Source organism: Nasonia vitripennis, assembly GCF_009193385.2.
Source record: "Nasonia vitripennis strain AsymCx chromosome 2 unlocalized genomic scaffold, Nvit_psr_1.1 chr2_random0003, whole genome shotgun sequence".
NCBI lineage: Eukaryota > Metazoa > Arthropoda > Insecta > Hymenoptera > Pteromalidae > Nasonia > Nasonia vitripennis.
In genome coordinates this window covers 126,362-144,359 of record NW_022279609.1, presented here as the reverse complement: position 1 = coordinate 144,359, position 17,998 = coordinate 126,362, and the positions used below count along the sequence as shown (strand labels likewise).

At 34.5% G+C, this 17,998-nt stretch overlaps 1 protein-coding gene across 5 annotated transcripts; it reads left to right on the top strand.

The window, feature by feature from the left end:
• The first annotated feature begins 9,934 nt into the window (after positions 1 to 9,934).
• On the top strand, positions 9,935 to 17,330 carry LOC116416270. 5 transcript variants are annotated; one of them, XR_004345186.1, is made up of 9 exons: positions 9,989 to 10,351; positions 10,447 to 10,565; positions 11,361 to 11,603; positions 11,677 to 11,715; positions 11,800 to 11,840; positions 11,924 to 11,950; positions 12,036 to 12,399; positions 12,494 to 12,609; positions 15,329 to 15,628. XR_004345186.1 is itself a non-coding variant. In XM_031923979.1 (3 exons), exons 1-3 carry the CDS (start codon positions 10,153 to 10,155, stop codon positions 11,541 to 11,543), a joined length of 501 nt encoding a protein of 166 aa, XP_031779839.1. In that variant the 5' UTR covers positions 9,935 to 10,152; the 3' UTR covers positions 11,544 to 11,550. The 5 variants fall into 5 exon arrangements, 1 of the variants encoding a protein (XP_031779839.1); XR_004345187.1 differs by lacking the exons at positions 9,989 to 10,351; positions 10,447 to 10,565; positions 11,361 to 11,603; ... (1 more) ...; positions 11,800 to 11,840; positions 11,924 to 11,950 and adding an exon at positions 15,650 to 17,330 and having other exon boundaries at positions 12,099 to 12,399; positions 15,329 to 15,542; XR_004226753.1 differs by lacking the exons at positions 9,989 to 10,351; positions 10,447 to 10,565; positions 11,361 to 11,603; ... (1 more) ...; positions 11,800 to 11,840; positions 11,924 to 11,950 and adding an exon at positions 15,630 to 17,330 and having other exon boundaries at positions 12,099 to 12,399; positions 15,329 to 15,542.
• Positions 17,331 to 17,998: the final 668 nt, after the last annotated feature.

Genomic DNA, 17,998 nt, shown 5'->3' with positions numbered 1-17,998 from the left:
AAATTCGAGAAAATGGTGAAATGAGGTGTCATTGGTCTATCGTTGCCTACAAATGCGGGAATGAAAATATCAAAATTATCGCAGTGACACCTGTTTTTAGGAGTATCAGGGAACCCTTTTCAAGTGGTTTTAGGGGGATACCTTGCGAAACCAGCAGTTGAGCGAATTTTGTCCAATTTCCGACACTGTGCGACGCCACGACGTGGCGAACGGGTAGCGCGCACCCGTTTGATATTATAGGCTTAGCCGCCGAACAAACTATTCGCTTTTAAACTTAAGCTATAGAACAGTATTTTATTGCAATAAAGTCGTCGACTTTCTCAATTCTAATAAACTACGAGAAAAGTTATTTCGAACCCCGCTCTACCGCATCCTACGCGCCAAGTAAGAAGTAAGAAAGTTTAATTTCCAAATACCTAGCGCATCATTCAAATAGCGCAGTCTTCTAAACCTCTAGCGACGTTGCCAAAGAGTGAAAGTAATGGTCGAGCGAGTGAGAATAATTTTATTCATTGGATTATATTAACCATAAAAATTGGTGAATCAACATAACAATATTTGCCTCATATTTATGAGATATTCATTATTCATTTTATAAGATTTCACATCTGAACAGTCGCTTTCATAAATTGCGTGATTGAAGATTCTCAAGAACGTGGTTTTCCATCAGACAACGTGTTAATCGCGTAAAAATGAAATGATTAATATATTTTTACTGGATTGGTGTAGCTTTCCAAAAATCGACTGTTTCAAGAGCGAGTGCTTGTTTTCTTATAAAGAGAGATCACGGACCTCAAAGAGAGGCCCGGCACTGATTGGGTCGACGCAGGTTTCAACGACCGAGCAGCCACTAGAGAGGGGAGAGACTACTCGCTAACATTGAACGTAACAGTTTCGGAATGCGGGGGTGACAGGCGAGAATCACATAAGATGTACGTTTGACTGCGTCTGTGTGTTCTGCGAGAGCGAATTCAGTGTGCCATTTTACTTACATGTATGTACGACTACGGAAAGGTCCTTCTAAGTAACTGTCACATCCTTTCAAGAAGGATTTGACCAACCGCAACCTAGAGAAAGTAAATTTTTATATTTATTTTTTAAAATCGGTTCAACCACAAAAAGTTGCTAAAAGTCCTAAATATTTGAAAATTGATAAAAATCAGTGGCATTACAGGTGCTACCATACGGATGGTAGCACGGGAAATGAAAGCTAATGCCCAACAAATTAATAATTTTTAATAATTATAACAAACAACAAATAATAAAATAACAAAATTGTCCAGGCATTAGCCTCCATTATCCGTGCTACCATTCGGGTGGTAGCACCTGTAAGGCCACTTATTCTTATCAATTTTTAAATATTTAGGACTTTTAGATACTACACAAATATGTAATTTTCACACAATCAAAATATTCAGAAAATGACGTCATAAAATAATGTTATTTTTTGTTCCAATTCGTGACACGTCTAATCACGGCATTTAATGACGTCATTTTATAATGTCATTTAATAACGTCATTTAATGACTTCATTTTTTTAACAGGGTTAAGTAGGTGTTAATAATTGTCTTATTAAAACGTTCTATAATTAAATACTGTTTTTAACTTATCCAAACTAGTTTCCAAAATCATGACTACATAATTACTATTATTGTTACAGGGTTTCATACAAACTGAATTTCCTCCTATCATCAAGAGCTATATTATTTTTATCAGATTTGAAAATTATTGTTCTTCGAATAATGGGAGAACATAATAATTAATAGTACAGTCAGCTGCCTTAAGCGAAACAAATAATTGGATTAAATCACAAAATGACCTACTAAAGTACCATACAATTTTCTTTTTTTTAATAAAGCACAATTTTGTATTATTTCAGAATTCAGCAACAATATACCTATAGATATTGCAAAGACTGCGATATTTTATTCCTTGGTTTTATGCTTACAAAATATATCACAAAAATTTTGCTCATGCTATCTGGTAGATCTTCAGCAATATAACCCTCCTTTAGGAAACCGTTCCTAAAGGAGGGTTATATTGCTCCTCACTGTTTTCGAAAAATCGATAAAACGGTATTTCAATCAATCAATGGCTTATATTTCTCAAACAATTGGTCTGATTGAATTGTCGCGCGCGAAATATTCTGAGGCGAATATTCCCGCTTTTTACGTGTGTGTTCGAGTTCGCAAGGAGTGAGGTGTGGGAGAAATAAAGAAGTCGATTGAGCGAAAATCGAGAGTATTTAATCGCGCTCAAATTGAGAGGGGAAAGCCGTGAGGCATAAAACCCCTCTCGAAGATTTTACAAGCTGCGAAGAAAAAGAAGAATGTGTGTCGTGTTCGTGTGTGTGTCGTGTTCGTGCGATTCTCAGAGAGAATCTTCGCTTCGTGTCAGTGGCGCAGTTCCACAGACTCAAGTCGGTAGCGCAGTTCTACCGACTTGCACGTTTCGACGCGCGCGAGATACGATTCGCGGAACCGGGCGCGAGCCGAACGCGAGTAGCAGGCAGCGAAAGAGACAAAGGAAAGAGATTTAGAGAGAATGAGAGAGAGAGATATATAGAGAGAGAGAGAGAGAGAGAGAGAGAGTAGCACAAGCACCAGCACCAGAAACACTCGATGGACGTACGGACGGATTCGCAAGAGCCAAAGTGTCGTTCGATCGTTCGCTAGCTTGACTGCACGAGCTGTCAAGCTTGGCGTCTTATCGTCAACTGACCCGGCGCTCGTCCGGCCGCGCGCGACACGAGGCCGGCGGCGCTGCCGGCGAGCGCGGCAAGTCGCGACTCCGCTTGTTCAACTCGAGCACGGGAGATGGAGCCACATGCTCTACGTCGACCTCGCTGAGTTCGCTCGACACCGTTTTCACGGCGGAACTTACACCTCGGGTCTCGACGGAACACTGATTTTTATGTACATATTATTTTCCAACGCAATTGCGAGTGATTCAGCAATTTTTGAAAATCGATAGATCGCCTACCCGAAAACCCTCGTGGATATATTTCGTGTTAGGTAACGAGAAGATCCCCTTTAAAGTACTGCTACTTTGACGAGTGCTCGACGGGCTGGTGGAGAGACTCGTCTGGTACGGCTCCAGTCACACTTCGTTCGGGCAATAAACGCGCCCTCTGAAAAAATATTTTCGTTCGGGCAGTAAACTCACTTACGGGAAAAATCTTCTACTTCCGCCTCTTGTTGCATAATATACTACTAGCAGAGTCACCTCGCTCCTAACGTCGCTCCGTTAATTAGGTGAATATATTTATATTTATAGCTCTAAAGAATATTTGAAAGTTCTACGTTATAAGTTATAAATAACATCTACAAAAACTTCAAAGGTTACGCTATTACAAATTTCCATGAATTTTCAATAACTAAATTGGATACAATGTTGGCAACAATTATGGAGAATGATTTAGGTAGCGTATATGAGTGAAATATGTGAATTCTGTAATGCTAAACATTATGTGATAAGAAGTTTTCTAAATGTTGCAATAGAGAAATCGTTGTATTATATGACTTGTAACGGGGTTCAATTTCGGGGAAAAACTCGGCAATATCTGACCGGATCACAATCCCTCGGTGCAACGGAGAACTCTCTCAACGCCTGTGATTTACCTGCGTTGCAACGCAGCTCGCTGCGAGAGCTGCTTCGCGAACGTCACGTTCGCACGTATGCTATCTCTCCGCACTCTCCTGTGCGGAGCTGGCTTCTCAGATTTGCGTTGTAACCGCTTGTTGAAATGCCCGCCGAGGCGGCGGTATTCGCGATGAGGACGTAGGGAACGGAAGAGAACAACTTGGGAAAATGAAGCTAGTTCGATTAAAACAAAATAATGTATTGTGCGGCTAATATTGTTTCTATATAAATGTGCGCCGAGTCACCTCAATGTCGACTCGGCGCGTGGTGAGTATATCGCGAAGCGTACGCGCGCGAACAAGAAGGCCGTTACTTGGTGCCGCTGGACCAAGTCGCAAAGCTGTAGCCGCTGCTACTGCTTTCGCGATACAGAAAAAAGGCTCAGTCCTACTTACTCGCTGTCGCCGTTCTCGATAGGCGCGCACCATACACTCCCACACACTCTGCGCTAGTGGTGTTTTTGGCTCACTCGCAGGAGCCGACGTCCTCTCTTTCAGTTGCTAATCGACAGATTAGAGCGTCCTTCCCTATGGAAGTAGAAGTTGGCTATCGGTCGCCGCACGATGTAGTCAGTCTCACGCAGGAGAGCTGACGCGTTCGCTACTCTGGCCAGAAGCTATCTATCTGTCCGACGGACCGCGACTTATACGCGAGGTCCTGAATCTTGCCTCGTGCTTGCGCAACGTCGCGTTTTAACGATGCGAGAATCTACCTGATTTTGCACCTCGTTACAGACTATATGACTTATCCTTCACGTTCAAAAGAATTAGTTTCTGGAAATACTGACGGAAGTAAACACTTCTTAAATTATATGAGACAATAGAATAATGCACTTGCCTTCGCAAGTTTTGGAGCTAGATTTGACACTCTTTTCGGGAAAGGCCCTCAAGTTATTCGAAGAAGTGGTCCAATATTCCACAGTATTTATACCTTACATTCAGACGAAAACGAAGCCAGAAAATATGTACAATTATACATCATTGATAATAAAATCGCCTCACAATCACGATTACAAACTAATGTGACATTTTCTTTAATGCTATTGAAGAAATTAGATAAATTTTTCGACAAGTAAACATGTACGCTAAATCATACAAAATTATACACGAAGTCGAAATGAAAGAACAAAATCCTTTGAAAAACAACAACGTTGAGTTTAATAGTAAAGGAATTATAATCTGTAAAAAAATTTAATTTTTAAAAAACTAAAAGATTAGGTGAGTTTGATATATTTCGCAACGAAATCACAGATAGAAAAGAACAAAGAATTGAAATCAATTGAACAAAGTCAAGTTTATTATATTTAATCGTAATTAAGCGAGGAACAAATCTTAAGATAATTACTACGTAACTTGCCATGCCCGTTTCACTGTTTGTATGGTGTTTGTATGACATTCTAATACATAAAAAGAAAATTTTAGTTGTTTACCAATAAACAAAATAAAACAGGCATGGCAAGTTACGTAGTAATTATTATGAGAGTTGTTCCTCACTTTATTACAATTAAATATAATAAAATTGACTTCGTTTGATTGATCTTAGTTCTTTTCTATCTGTTATTTCGTTGCGGAATATATTAAACTTACCTAACCTTTTACTTTTTTAAAAGTTAATTTTTTTTAGAGATTTTAATCCTTTTTAGTAAATTTTTTGAGTATTTCATATTCATATTCGACGTCGTTAAAATAAAATATAAGCATCTTTAGCATATTTTGGCCACAGCTTTTTTGTAACATTTTTATCACTAACATGAAATCACTGATTGTTCTGCTATACACCACCCTCAAATGATTTTTACACCTAGACACCAAAAAACCACGGATTACTCCACCTAGACCTCGTGATCGGCCAACCTGTACACCGCCCTCGTATGATTTGTTTACCTAGACACCAAAAACCATGGAGCCGCACCATCTGATGTCGTCATCGGCCACCCTAGACACCTACGTCGTCATCGGTACACCTAGACACCGTAATTGAATGATTTTTATACTAAGACACCAAAAACAACCTGAACCTTGTTATCGGATACCCTGGCAAGCTAGTTATTGTTACTGCTCCGGAACGCAGAGTATGCACCGGAAACTCTTAATTCTAAATATCGTAATATATTATTATATTATCTTAAGAAAGTTATTGAGTCTCGACACTCTGTAGAATTTCATTTACCGTAGAGTCTTGAATATCTTTGTTTTTTATAAATCTTCTTATACTTTCGTCGAAGGTGTCGAATAAATTTTCCTGGCTCGTATTCTTCTTGTCTTCGAACCCGTCAAGACTGCTGCATATTTTATATAGGTTTTAGCCTCTTGTAGGTGTTTAAAATAAATCTCAGCAGATTCTAGATTCATTATTATATTCGTTATTATATTCTAACTTCTGACTATCCGTTAAATCGTCTTGCAAAATTTTTAAATTTTCCTCAAAATTGGCTCTTTCTCGTTCTACACGGTCTAATCGACTCAACTTCTCAATCTCCTTTTCTCGATTTTCGCATAGTTTACGTGGGAAACAGGTTTTTCCGATCATCTGTATTATCCCAAATAGTTTAGTAGCGTTAAATTGCTTTTCATACGTGTCAACATAGATTAAATACGTCCGTTCGTCTCTAATAAGTTGTAACTCGTTCAGACCCTCGAAATATAATCCAGCGGTATGCGCTACGGTATCGGAAACAGCCATCAATGGGGTTTTCTGACCCCCTGCGATACTGCTCCAAACCAATACCAAGAAATATAGTCCGGTATCCATTGTCCGTGTACTGAAAGGGAAAGTCACCCTTGAGTGATGGATACTGTAGGTGTGTGTGTGCTTGTGAATCATGTTGTCTTTATTTCTTTATATATATAATTTTTTTTTGTGTTTTTTTAATTTACTACGCACATTCTTTGTATAATAACCGCACGATATCTTCTTGTCGTATGGGTATAGCTTTCACCTGACTGTGAGTCTCTTCTACTAATTTTAATTGTACCTTCCCGAGCGTTATATTCAAATTTGTTCTGAATTCTAAATGATCAGGATTGCTATTATTACACAGTTTGATTTGAAACTCCGTCAATAAATTGTTGACTGCTTGCTCGAAAATTGCTTCTCATCTTAGACCTGCAAGCAAACTGTATAATCCCTTCCTCGCAGTACTTTTTTCTCTTTGTAACGCATGCGATCTAATGTTGTTCTACAGTGATGATAATAGGAGAGTAATGCCGTTTGTGAACTTATAATTTTGGTATCTTCAGGGTGTATATTACCTTTCAGATGCTGGATCAAAACCATTCTTTTCACTAGCGCTCTTATCTCTTCAACCCCACTTTTTGAATCTGAGATTGGTTTACCTGAGCCTCCGTATAAGCTGGCTCCAAGCCCCCAAATCAAGGCTAACATTTCTTCATTATTGTCTTTTATAGCTCGATCAACAATAGTGTCCTCATTAATGTCCTTCTCTAGTCAGGATGCCCCGCGATGCAATAAAATTATGGTGGCCAATATATGTCGAGTGCGTACAGCTAGAAGAAGGTTGCTTTCTTCGTCTTCCCCCATACGTCCGTGTACATTTGCCCCACGGTTTATCACATATCTTACTAAATGATCGTGTCTCCCTGAAATAGCTATTTGCAATGCCGTCCTCCCATAACTAGTGCAAGCTTCGCAATCGTATCCTAGATCTATTAATTGTTGGACTACTTCAACGCTTACTCCCTGCCTTGTAGCTTCATGTAAAAATCTCATTGACCTCTCAGGCGTTTGTCGTCAATATAACCATCGAATTCCCAATATGTCCTCTTTCCTTATAGCGACGCGCAATACTTCTACTGGGTAATTAGTCATTACCCACTGGACCATAAAATTGGTATAAAACTCGTCACATTATTTTCTAAAGCGGTTAGAAACGGACCTATATTTTTCGTAGGTTTTATACTCATATCAATCACAACCTGTAATACTTTCTCTTCCTTTTTTATTATAACTTCAAAAAATAAATTCGTGCCTTCTTTTGTAATGATTTACCCGTCGGCACCTTGTTTTAATAAATAGCGGACGCTTCTGGCGTTACATGGCTTTATGGCTTCAAATATCAAAGTCTCTCCGAGTTTATTTTTCTCATTCCATTTATTCATTTTTTGACTTACTAGCTGTAGAAGATATGTTAACCTATTTCCATTTAGTCTTTCGAATAAGTCATGCATTATTTGCCAAATCGTGTCAGTATCACTTTGCCATAATAAGTCGTTTAATTGTTCCACTTGTTTCAAATTCTGACTGATCAATAACTCTATAAAATCGTCTACGAAAAGTTCCTTTTCTAATTCATTTATTCCTACATATATGTGTAATACGTAATTTCTCTTTTCTATATGTGTAAACGTCACATCATTATGATTATCCCATAATTTATTCAAATAATGACGCGTGTGAGGTAATATGTTTTATCCACAAATAATATTTATAAGCTTCATTAATTAACTATTCCTGAAAAAGGTAATCCAGCAGTCAAAGAATATTTCAAGGATATCAGAAATACTTCTCCAAAACTCTTGTCTACACAAGCATTAACTGACTCAAATAACCTATACTCTATTTTCCAATCAGTTCTAGCGCTGGCACTTTCAGTTGCTTTTTTAAATAAATCTAAAACACTACTAAATATTTAATAATAAATCCATGAAATGACAATCGATGTTAATAATATTTTTACTTACAGCAATCGAGTTTGTTGTAGAAGAGATAAATTCTTCATTCGAATTAGTTGTCATCTAATTGTAATATACTTAATTAATATAAGTAATATAAATTTTAATAATAAATAAAAATAATATTCAATGCAAACCTGATACAAATAAAAGTGATAGCTTTTAACTTATTCAGAAACAAATATTTTAAGCATTATATGTATATATATATATATATATATATATATATGTGTGTGTGTGTATATATATATATATATACGTTCCGACTTTTTCATTATTTCATTTTTACCAGGGTTGTCAATAGTAAAAAAACCGCAGTGAATCTGTTAAGGTAGTACCGTTTCTACGTCCCACGTCAAAATCAGTGCACTATGTATTTCTTGTTAATCGAAGATATTCACTTTACTAAATAGACTGCATAAATGAAAATACGCACCAAATAATGATTAGGCACTGGCATTAACTGATTCTATTCATCCTAATTATTAATAAAAACTTCCATACAGAAGCTCATTAGAGTTATTCTTTGAGGTTAAGTGTGACTTTTTTTACTGTCAATCAATTCTTGCTAATACTTATGTCTACTTAATCATAGTTTTGGAAAATTATAGACATTCTTTAAACATTCATACAAAAATTTTTAACAAAATTTGAATGATAATTTTTATGAAATTCAATGGTAACTGTCACTGTAAACGCGATTCCCATAATACTATCTGTTACTTTTCTCTCACGTACCCTGGCCTTACAAACAATATTTCGAGTCATTTTCAGACCAATATGAATCAATATATTAAAATTTATTATCTCTACAGTATGTAGAACCTTAATGAATTTAAAATGTATATTAAAATAATAATAGGTAGATTCTCACATTTGAAACTTAATATCAGAATCTGAAATGTGATCTTCGTTACTTTGTTGTTCATTATCTCTTGTTGGGAATTTATTAATTTGTGTAATATTTTCCAGTATTGAATTTTCTACTGTACCAGTTGACTGAATATCTTCAGAAAACTATAAGTATGGTAAATTATTTTTAATTGTATATAATTATAGATTCTTAAGAATTTTAATATTGAAAAACATAAATATAAAATTACTTAACTTAACTTTTAACTTAACTTACACTATGCTCTTTTTTTATTATACTTTTCATTTTCTTTTTCATATAAATTGTCATATCAAAGTTATTAGTATAGAGAAACTGTGAAAATGTTCTCTTAGGCATTTTAATATTTTAATCTAACCAGAACCACTATTATTTTAGAATACAAATAATTTTTATTTATTTTTATTTAACTAAAAAAGGAATTATGTGAAATAAAAAAATTAATTTTAAAAAAACATAAAAATAATCATTTTAGTCTTCCGCAGATTTAAAAAGTCACTATTATGCGCATTTAAGAGTAATTTTTATTTACAATATAAATCGAATAATTTTTGTGATTCAAAAAGAATAATAATAAAGATGCTACATATAATTTGCATCTCAGTTTAATACATTCGTTATGTAGATAAGTATGATTCGAAAATTTCGGAAAGTTCTATAATGCAACGACGGAATTCCGAAAAATTCCGTAAGTTTATTTTACATACATATATACTTCTACAATGAAACGACGGAATTCCGGAATATTCCGTGATGTACACAACACATCAGACATATATGTGTGGCTGTGTGAGCATACGACTGGATGCTAAAAGTTTTTATGGTTGTAAATTACCAGTGTTTGTTCATATTTATCATTCTGACACGTTAACAATTTATTAGGAATTTGTAAAGAACACAATTTTTTTTAAATGACACCACCGTTATATGCACGAGTTCTTTAAGAGAAAAATTCTAGAGATAAAGGACAAACTGGATGATCCTGGCGATTTATATATACAACCTTTTGACGTAAATGATTTTGATAGACGAAAAATTTATTATGCTAAATGGAAATGTGATGATGGTTGTCAAAAACAACATGGACATTATGAATATAAGCCATGTTTCATCATATTTTTAGCAGGTAATTTTTTTCTTATGGCAATAATTTTAGTATATATATATATATATATATATATATATATATATATATATAATATTTAAAATGTCCATGCATAGATGATGAAAATAGCATTACTTTTATGGAACAAAGCTCTAGGAATAAAATACCTACAGTCTTTTATGGCAACGAGAGTCATAATCAGTCTGCACTGACACAAACTCGACCTACATTTAATGTAAATATTCTTTTAATTTTAGATATAAAAAATATAATTATTAATTAAAATATTGCAGATGCCTGTTAAAAATATTTACATCAAATTTTACATCAAATTTTATGTAAAGGTTTTGAACATTTACATGAAAAGTTTTACGAACATCAACAAAATTGTAAAACTTTACGTAAAATGTTACATAAATTTGTACGTCAAGATCAATATGTAAAATTTTACGTGAAACTTTATGTAAAGTTTTACAATTTTATTCATGCATGTGAAATTTTACATGTAAAAGTTAAAAATCTTCACATAAAATTTGATGTAAAATTTGATGTAAATATTTTTAACAGGGATAATAATATTATTGAAAATATTCTAGAAACAAATAATAATCTGAGATATTTTTTGTAATGATTAATTAATTTTATATCAATTTTTTGACACCGAACATGGTGTACACATAAAAACCCATAGAACCCCCCCAGTCGCATTTTCCTACACAAACAAATTCTACATGGATATTTTCTACAATTATTTTTTATTATTTTACTACACAGCAAAACTCTACACAAGCATATAACCTAATGTTGTACAAATAATATAACAATAGGTTATGTGATTGTGTAGAATTATGCAGTGTAGTAAAATAATAAAAAATAAGTGTACGGAATATTCGCATAAAAAATATCTGTAGTAGAATTTTTCCGTCTACAAAAATGCAATTGTGTAGTGTTTTTATGTGTACATTACGTTCGGTGTCAATTTTTTTAATAATGATTGGAGATAATTAATAATTTTCAATAATTATTGAAGAGTAGAACGTCAAATGAAAATAAAAAACGTAAAGTTGCAATGTCCAGAGGTCAATCAATTTTAAGTTTACTATCAAAAAAAAAACTAAGCTTCAAGAATTTAATGATGATCTATCAGATGAAGCAAATAATGATGATCAAAGCGTACAAAACAAATGTCAAAATTTTGATCAGGAGAAATTAAAGAATGGAATGCAGTTAAAAGTTTCGTTGCCTAGATGTGAGAAGATACTTTCTTCTATAAGTAAGTCAATCAAATCTTGAGGGTTTTAGGAAATAAGCACTTAATTATATAAAATTTTGTCTAAAACTTTTAGAAAATAACCGTAAATCTGGATTAACATCAAACAATGCAGGTAAATTTTTTATGCTTTTAGAAATTTAAATTGTATTCTAATAAATTTACCGAAGTTTAATTTTATATTTGTTAATCTCAATAGACGAAGTGATCATGAATCTCAAAATATTCCTAAAACCGAAGGTACAATATCAATATAAATTATTACTACAATTGTTTAAAAATTGATTACTTGCAATTTATAACTTTTTTTTGTGCTTTAAAAGAAAATTACTCTGACGACAAAAAGGAAGGTATATTTTATTTGAATAATATATTTTAATTTTTTTTTTAATGGAAACTATGTCTAAAGTTAAATTTGATTGTATATTTTTTTAGAAGCTATTGATGATAGGGAAAAATTTCCTCATAATAATGAAACGACTGAAAAGGAAGCACTGAATGATATAGTTGACCATACTCAAGAAAACATTCCTCCGCATATAGCTACGTTATCAGAAAGAAATGTACCTAATAGGGTACAAAATAATACTGAAAATGGAAGGAATACACAGGGAGCAAGTGAGGATGCAGTGAATAGGATAGTTCGTACTTAACAAAACATTCCTCGACATATGGCTAGTCGTACGTTAACAGCAAGGAATTAGTTTTAATAGGGAACAAAATAATCCTGAAAATAGAAGGAATAGACAGGGAGCAAGTCGTCAAAATGTGGACTTGATAGAAACTCTAAATAAGAAAAGTAATTAATTATATTACAATAATATCAATATAAATATGTGACACAATTTTAATAGCATTTATTAAATTTATTTTATTTTATTTTACATGTATAGTCAAAACTAGAGGAGACTCCGTTAAATAAATAATAGCTTGCTGTGAGTATTATATAAAACGAGAATCTCCAGGTGTTGAAGATCGCAGAAGACGATATGAAATAACAAATGATTTAGTGAGTTAAAAAATTATACAGTACACTATTTATTACTTGTTTTTACACACATACACACACGCACCCACACACACACACACACACACACACTATACAAATAACTAATTCAAACTTTTTAATTAGAAATCACTTATATATATATATATATATGTATACATATACATGTCATATATATATATATATATACAGGGTGGGCCATTTTAATCAAACCAGTCTAATAACTCCTAAATTAAGCCATGAACAGAAAAGTTGTTCAGATGAAAGTTGTCCAGGATCAAGGGGGACATCTTTTTGTGCAATTAGTTTTGACCTTGAACTCAAATAAATTTCAAGGTCATTTGAAGGTCAATTTTTTTTTTAAATAGGAACCCTTATTTTTGATAGCAGATTCGGAAAGAACAGGAAATTTTACGTCAAAAACGGTATTTCAAAATTTTTTTCATGACCTTCACAAAGTCATTTCAAGGTCAAATGTTAAGAAATACTGTAATTGCTATTTAATCGCATTTTCTGATAGAATAATCGTAGTTAATGTACTTTTATGATGAATATTCAAACCCAATGTGACAATGACCATGAAAATATTTACCTTGAAAACAAAATAATTCCCTAATTTCAGCGCTACCCAGGAACAACGACGTGGACGTATTAGGATTATGTTCCCTTTGGGGTGCTTTTTTAATGTGAGTCCCCTTGCCTCTCACTGGGGTGCTTGTTTACTGTGAGTCCCCTTGCCTTTCTCTAGGATGCTTGTTTAACATTCGTTAACAAATTGTTAGTGGTCAAAAGTAAATTTTGAAGTAAACATGATAATTTTAAATATCTGAGTTCTTAATGGGAGTGGGAAATGGAACATTAAAAATCAATGTTGTCAATTCATTCACGGTCGAAGCAGAGTCAAGTAAAAGTTTAACGTTTCAAAAGCGTAAAAAATAGTTAAACAATAAAGGTAGGATGTTAAAAAATACATTATTTAAGATAAAATATTAAACATCATTTTGCTTTTGTAATATTAAAAAATTTTTTTTAATAATTGTATTTGCCAAAGTGCATCATTTCCAGTTTAGATGTTTTCTTTTTAAGTTGAATTTCTTTATGCCTAGTCAGAGAAAAAGGCTGAGAGAAGGAAAGCAAACTCACCATTACTAGAGCAGAGTGTCGGCTAGTCCTCCAGCTCGATGAACTTTATCCTCCTCGCGATTCTTGTCGCTCCTTCGCTCGACCCGCCAGGTCTGTCCCTTCTTACTCAGTGTCCTCGCATCAAAACAACCAGAATCGAGCCGCATCAACATGCGCACGATACTCCCAAGGATGAATCACCAATCATCCGTTAAGATCAGTACATAATCTTTCCGACTACATTAAACTGCAAATTGTCAACTTCCGATTTCGCTAGACACTGACAAAAAGGTGACATACCTAGGTTTGAATACAGCCCATAAGATATCTGTAATGATATCATTTCCAGTTTAGATGTTTTTTTTAAGTTGAATTTCTTTAATCTAATATGAATTGTAACGATTGTTCTCACGCTGTCTTCAATTTAAATCACAATGTCTTAACGTAAGAAAATAAGAAGTTACAAATTTGATTTAAAAATTATACAGTTTGAAAATTTCTCCTTTTTTGTTGTCACTTTCTTATTTTGGTTTAGTTTCAATTTCAATAAATAGTGAATGTAAATAAAATAGTTTTTCTTATTATAAACAAAATTTTCAACATGGGCGATTATCAATCCAATGAAATTGTTGATATGATAATGATCTTAGGCGAAACCCAAAACAATGCCAGAGCCGCGATGCGACTCTACGCTGAACGCTTTCCTCTAAGAAGGCGTCCTACTCACGACACATTACTCTGATTACTTCGAAGAGCTCGTGATGAACATATTCGTCGTCAACGCAGACACCACGAATACAACGAAAATGATCCTAATGTTATAGCCACCTTAGCAGCTGTTCATCTCAATCCACAAATTAGTAGTCGACAAATTGAAAGAGAAATCGGTATACCACGAAGAACAGCATTGAGAATTCTCAATAATCTCCACTATCACGATTACCACTTACGATTAGTTCATGAGCTGAGGCCACGCCATTTTCTAATGTGTATTAACTTTTGCCAGTGGGCTTTAGGAGTTTTACAAAATGATCCAGATTTTTTCGGATTTGTTATGTTTTCTGACAAGGCTATATTTCGCAGTGATGGTCAATTAAATAGGCACAATAGTCACTACTGGTCACCTGTAAATCCCCACTGGTACAGGGCTATTGACCATCAAAACCGATGGAGTTTAATGGTGTGGTGTGGGATCATTAATGGTTACCTGATTGGGCCATATTTTTTCGGTCAAAATGTTAACCAGAATAGCTACTTGGCATTGCTCAGAGATCGACTGCCAGAGCTTTTAGAGGATTTTGACTTTCGGACGTTTCGGACGTAAAATTTCCTGTTCTTTCCGAATCTGCTATCAAAAATAGGGGTTCCTATTTAAAAAGAAAATTTTACCTTCAAATGACCTTGAAATTTGAGTTCAAGGTCAAAACTAATTGCACAAAAAGATGTCCCCCTTGATCCTGGACAACTTTCATCTGAACAATTTTTCTGTTCATGGCTTAATTTAGGAGTTATTAGACTGGTTTGATTAAAATGGCCCACCCTGTATATATATATATATATATATTTTTTTTAATTAGAAATCACTATATTTCAATTATAGATGTACTTAGGAGAAGGTATCAGCGTCTCAAGTGTAAGCTTTTCTTACATGAGCAAACAATCAATAAATGAATTTGTAAGTTGGCTTGCGCTAGAGATTCGGGGAGAAGATGATCTAATGAACAGAGCTTTGCCGATTGAACGTGTCCAGACAGTTCTTCCTGGAAGATGTCCGGCTAAACAAATTGAAACTGAACTTTTAAGATTATTTATAAGTAAGCTATAACTATAGGAGGAATGCTGTAAATATTGATGCTGTAAAATACGTGATTTAATAATAATATTTTTCGGTCTTTTGTAAGTGTGTTTCATGATTTCACAGAGAAGAGAACAAATATTCCCGTTCAAGAACGTACGGATGCATTGCATAATTCAGAGATTTGAAGACAGAATATAAAAAGAGTCATGCTCGAAGAAGACAAGTTAATTAATAACTCAAGTTAATTATTATTTGTTTATTTTGTTCAATATGAAAATGTGTTTATTTGTTTTAAAATACCTACGATGATGAAAGACAAAGATGTTAAGTCTATTTTAAACGGTATTTTGTTTTAAGGAAGTACTTACTACTACTCTTTGCGAGACTGATGGATTTTATTTGTTCTTTTCCTCGTAATACGATAATCAAATGGTGTTTGTTGCCTTTCGGCATTATTCTCAATTCTCCTGCTGTTAAATTATGTAACCTCGTTATTTCTTGACGAGTCCCTAACAGGATTACTCCCTGATTACAAGGCTCCTGCTTGGAAGATAGAAAATATAAATAATTATTCTTGCGCATATACAATTGCTCCCTGGTTTCTGCAAAGATTTTTCCATAACTTTAAGAGCGCTTTTGTATGTTTAAATTATCGATTTTTTCATTCGGAGTTACTCTAATTGACGATCGAAATGGCCTTAACGCGTTTTGATTCTCGACGAGCGATTCCTGACATCCTTCTTCCATCGACTCTTTAACATATTCTTCGATGACCTCATCGATGTGCGCACTATTATCCTTTTCCTGTCTAGCCTTCCCCACTAAGTCCTTTAGTCTCTCTCTCTCTCTCTCTTGACGTTGGGAGTTTTCTTCCGAGTGTCTCGGTAGTCAGGCCTATTTAACTTTCCCGCCCTCGTACGCGTCATCCAAACTTCGGTAATTTCTGTCCCTCTTTCGTCCGGAATGGGGACTGGATTGATTTAAGTCCTTTCTTTATTACTTGCATCTCTGGAGATAAGCATCATAGTGTCCGTCGGTTTCTCTATCGGATTTCGCGAGAGTGCGTCGGCATTAAGATTTATTCTCCCTGGTTTTTAAATAACTTCAAAATCGTAGTCTCCACCGTGTTGCACGCAAGTCGGGGTCTCAAGAGTCTTTCCACCAACATAAGGGTAGATGGTCAGTACAGACGACGAATTTAGTGCCCAATAAATAGTGTCTGAAATGACGAATACCGAAGACCATAGCTAATGCTTCTCGCGAATAGGTATCATACCGAGTCTCAGTGAGGTTGCTGCAAAAATACCAGGGTAATGAATAAACACTAGAGATTATCGGTGAATGTGTCTGTTCGTAATTCACAATAGACTAAATGTATGAAAGAGAAAAGGCGTATTCAAGTGACTTCGGAGGATGTGTGTTCTAAGTATCGATATTATCTGAAGTCTCCGAGTCAAAACTACCTGTCTAGTGCTGGATCGTGAGTGGCGAAATCGACAAGGAGCGCCCGCATGCACCCCCCTTTTATAGACTCCCCGGGTGGTGTGATTCCTACCCGCGCGGTCGTCCAAAACCGTAGAATGGAGGTTATGCTGAGTCGAAAGAAACGGGCTTCGGGGTGAGTCCGTACTGTTGCTATGCGCGTATAACTAGCAACGCTGTTGTATATACACGTGACACAGTCATCCTCATTTTTTAAAGCTATGTCTTTGTAAATTCGAAATGACGAATGCCGTATGTATTTATTCATATCACAAAATGTAATCTGCAGATTCGGTCCAAATAAAAGGGATGCTAAAAATAATCATTTGTGCAGATATGTTTTTTAGGCACTCACCCCGTATAAAGTGTTTCAAAGAAACGTCTTATACCCAGGGCGAACGCCTATTAGATTTGACCAAAAATGTTTTTTTTTTCAATTCTTATTAAGCCATTTTTTACAAACAGGTTTTTTTATAAAAGTATTCTGGCTATTTTGTAGAAAATTAAATTCTGAACAAATTCGCAGTATTTAAATACCCAATTGAAAAAAGTCTTTCTAGTAGCGAAGCCTCATTCTCCAAAAATTGACTCTCCGTTCGTGCGCAGGACTTGATGTTTATAAGAAGTGACCTTATATTACACAACATACTTGCTCAAAACAACTTTTTTTAGACAAATTCACTATCTCTAAAAAAAAAAACTTAACCAAAGTGAAAAGGTTAGGCTCGTTTGCTGTTCTGCGTATCATCATGAATGTCAATAAGTTTGTTTACAGTGAATTTACAGATTGAAAAATAACTGAGATTAATTTAAAAAATTCAAATTAACAATCATATTATATTATTTATAATACGGTGTTACGTCTCCGCGTGAGAAGCTAAGTTTTTTTGAAATGCCGAAAATATATTTAGAAATCTCAAAATACTTAACTTTTGGTGATAAGAAATGAGACCTAACTGTTCCACGGTCAAGGCAGTTTTACAAGTCCTG

Excerpts from the sequence above, each read along its gene's own strand:
- LOC116416270 (XM_031923979.1), top strand. The coding sequence starts at position 10,153 with ATGCACGAGTTCTTTAAGAGAAAAATTCTAGAGATAAAGGACAAACTG. Across the intron at positions 10,352-10,446 it reads TTTCATCATATTTTTAGCAG|ATGATGAAAATAGCATTACT; the intron begins GTAATTTTTTTC and ends GTCCATGCATAG. Across the intron at positions 10,566-11,360 it reads AAACTCGACCTACATTTAAT|AGTAGAACGTCAAATGAAAA; the intron begins GTAAATATTCTT and ends TAATTATTGAAG.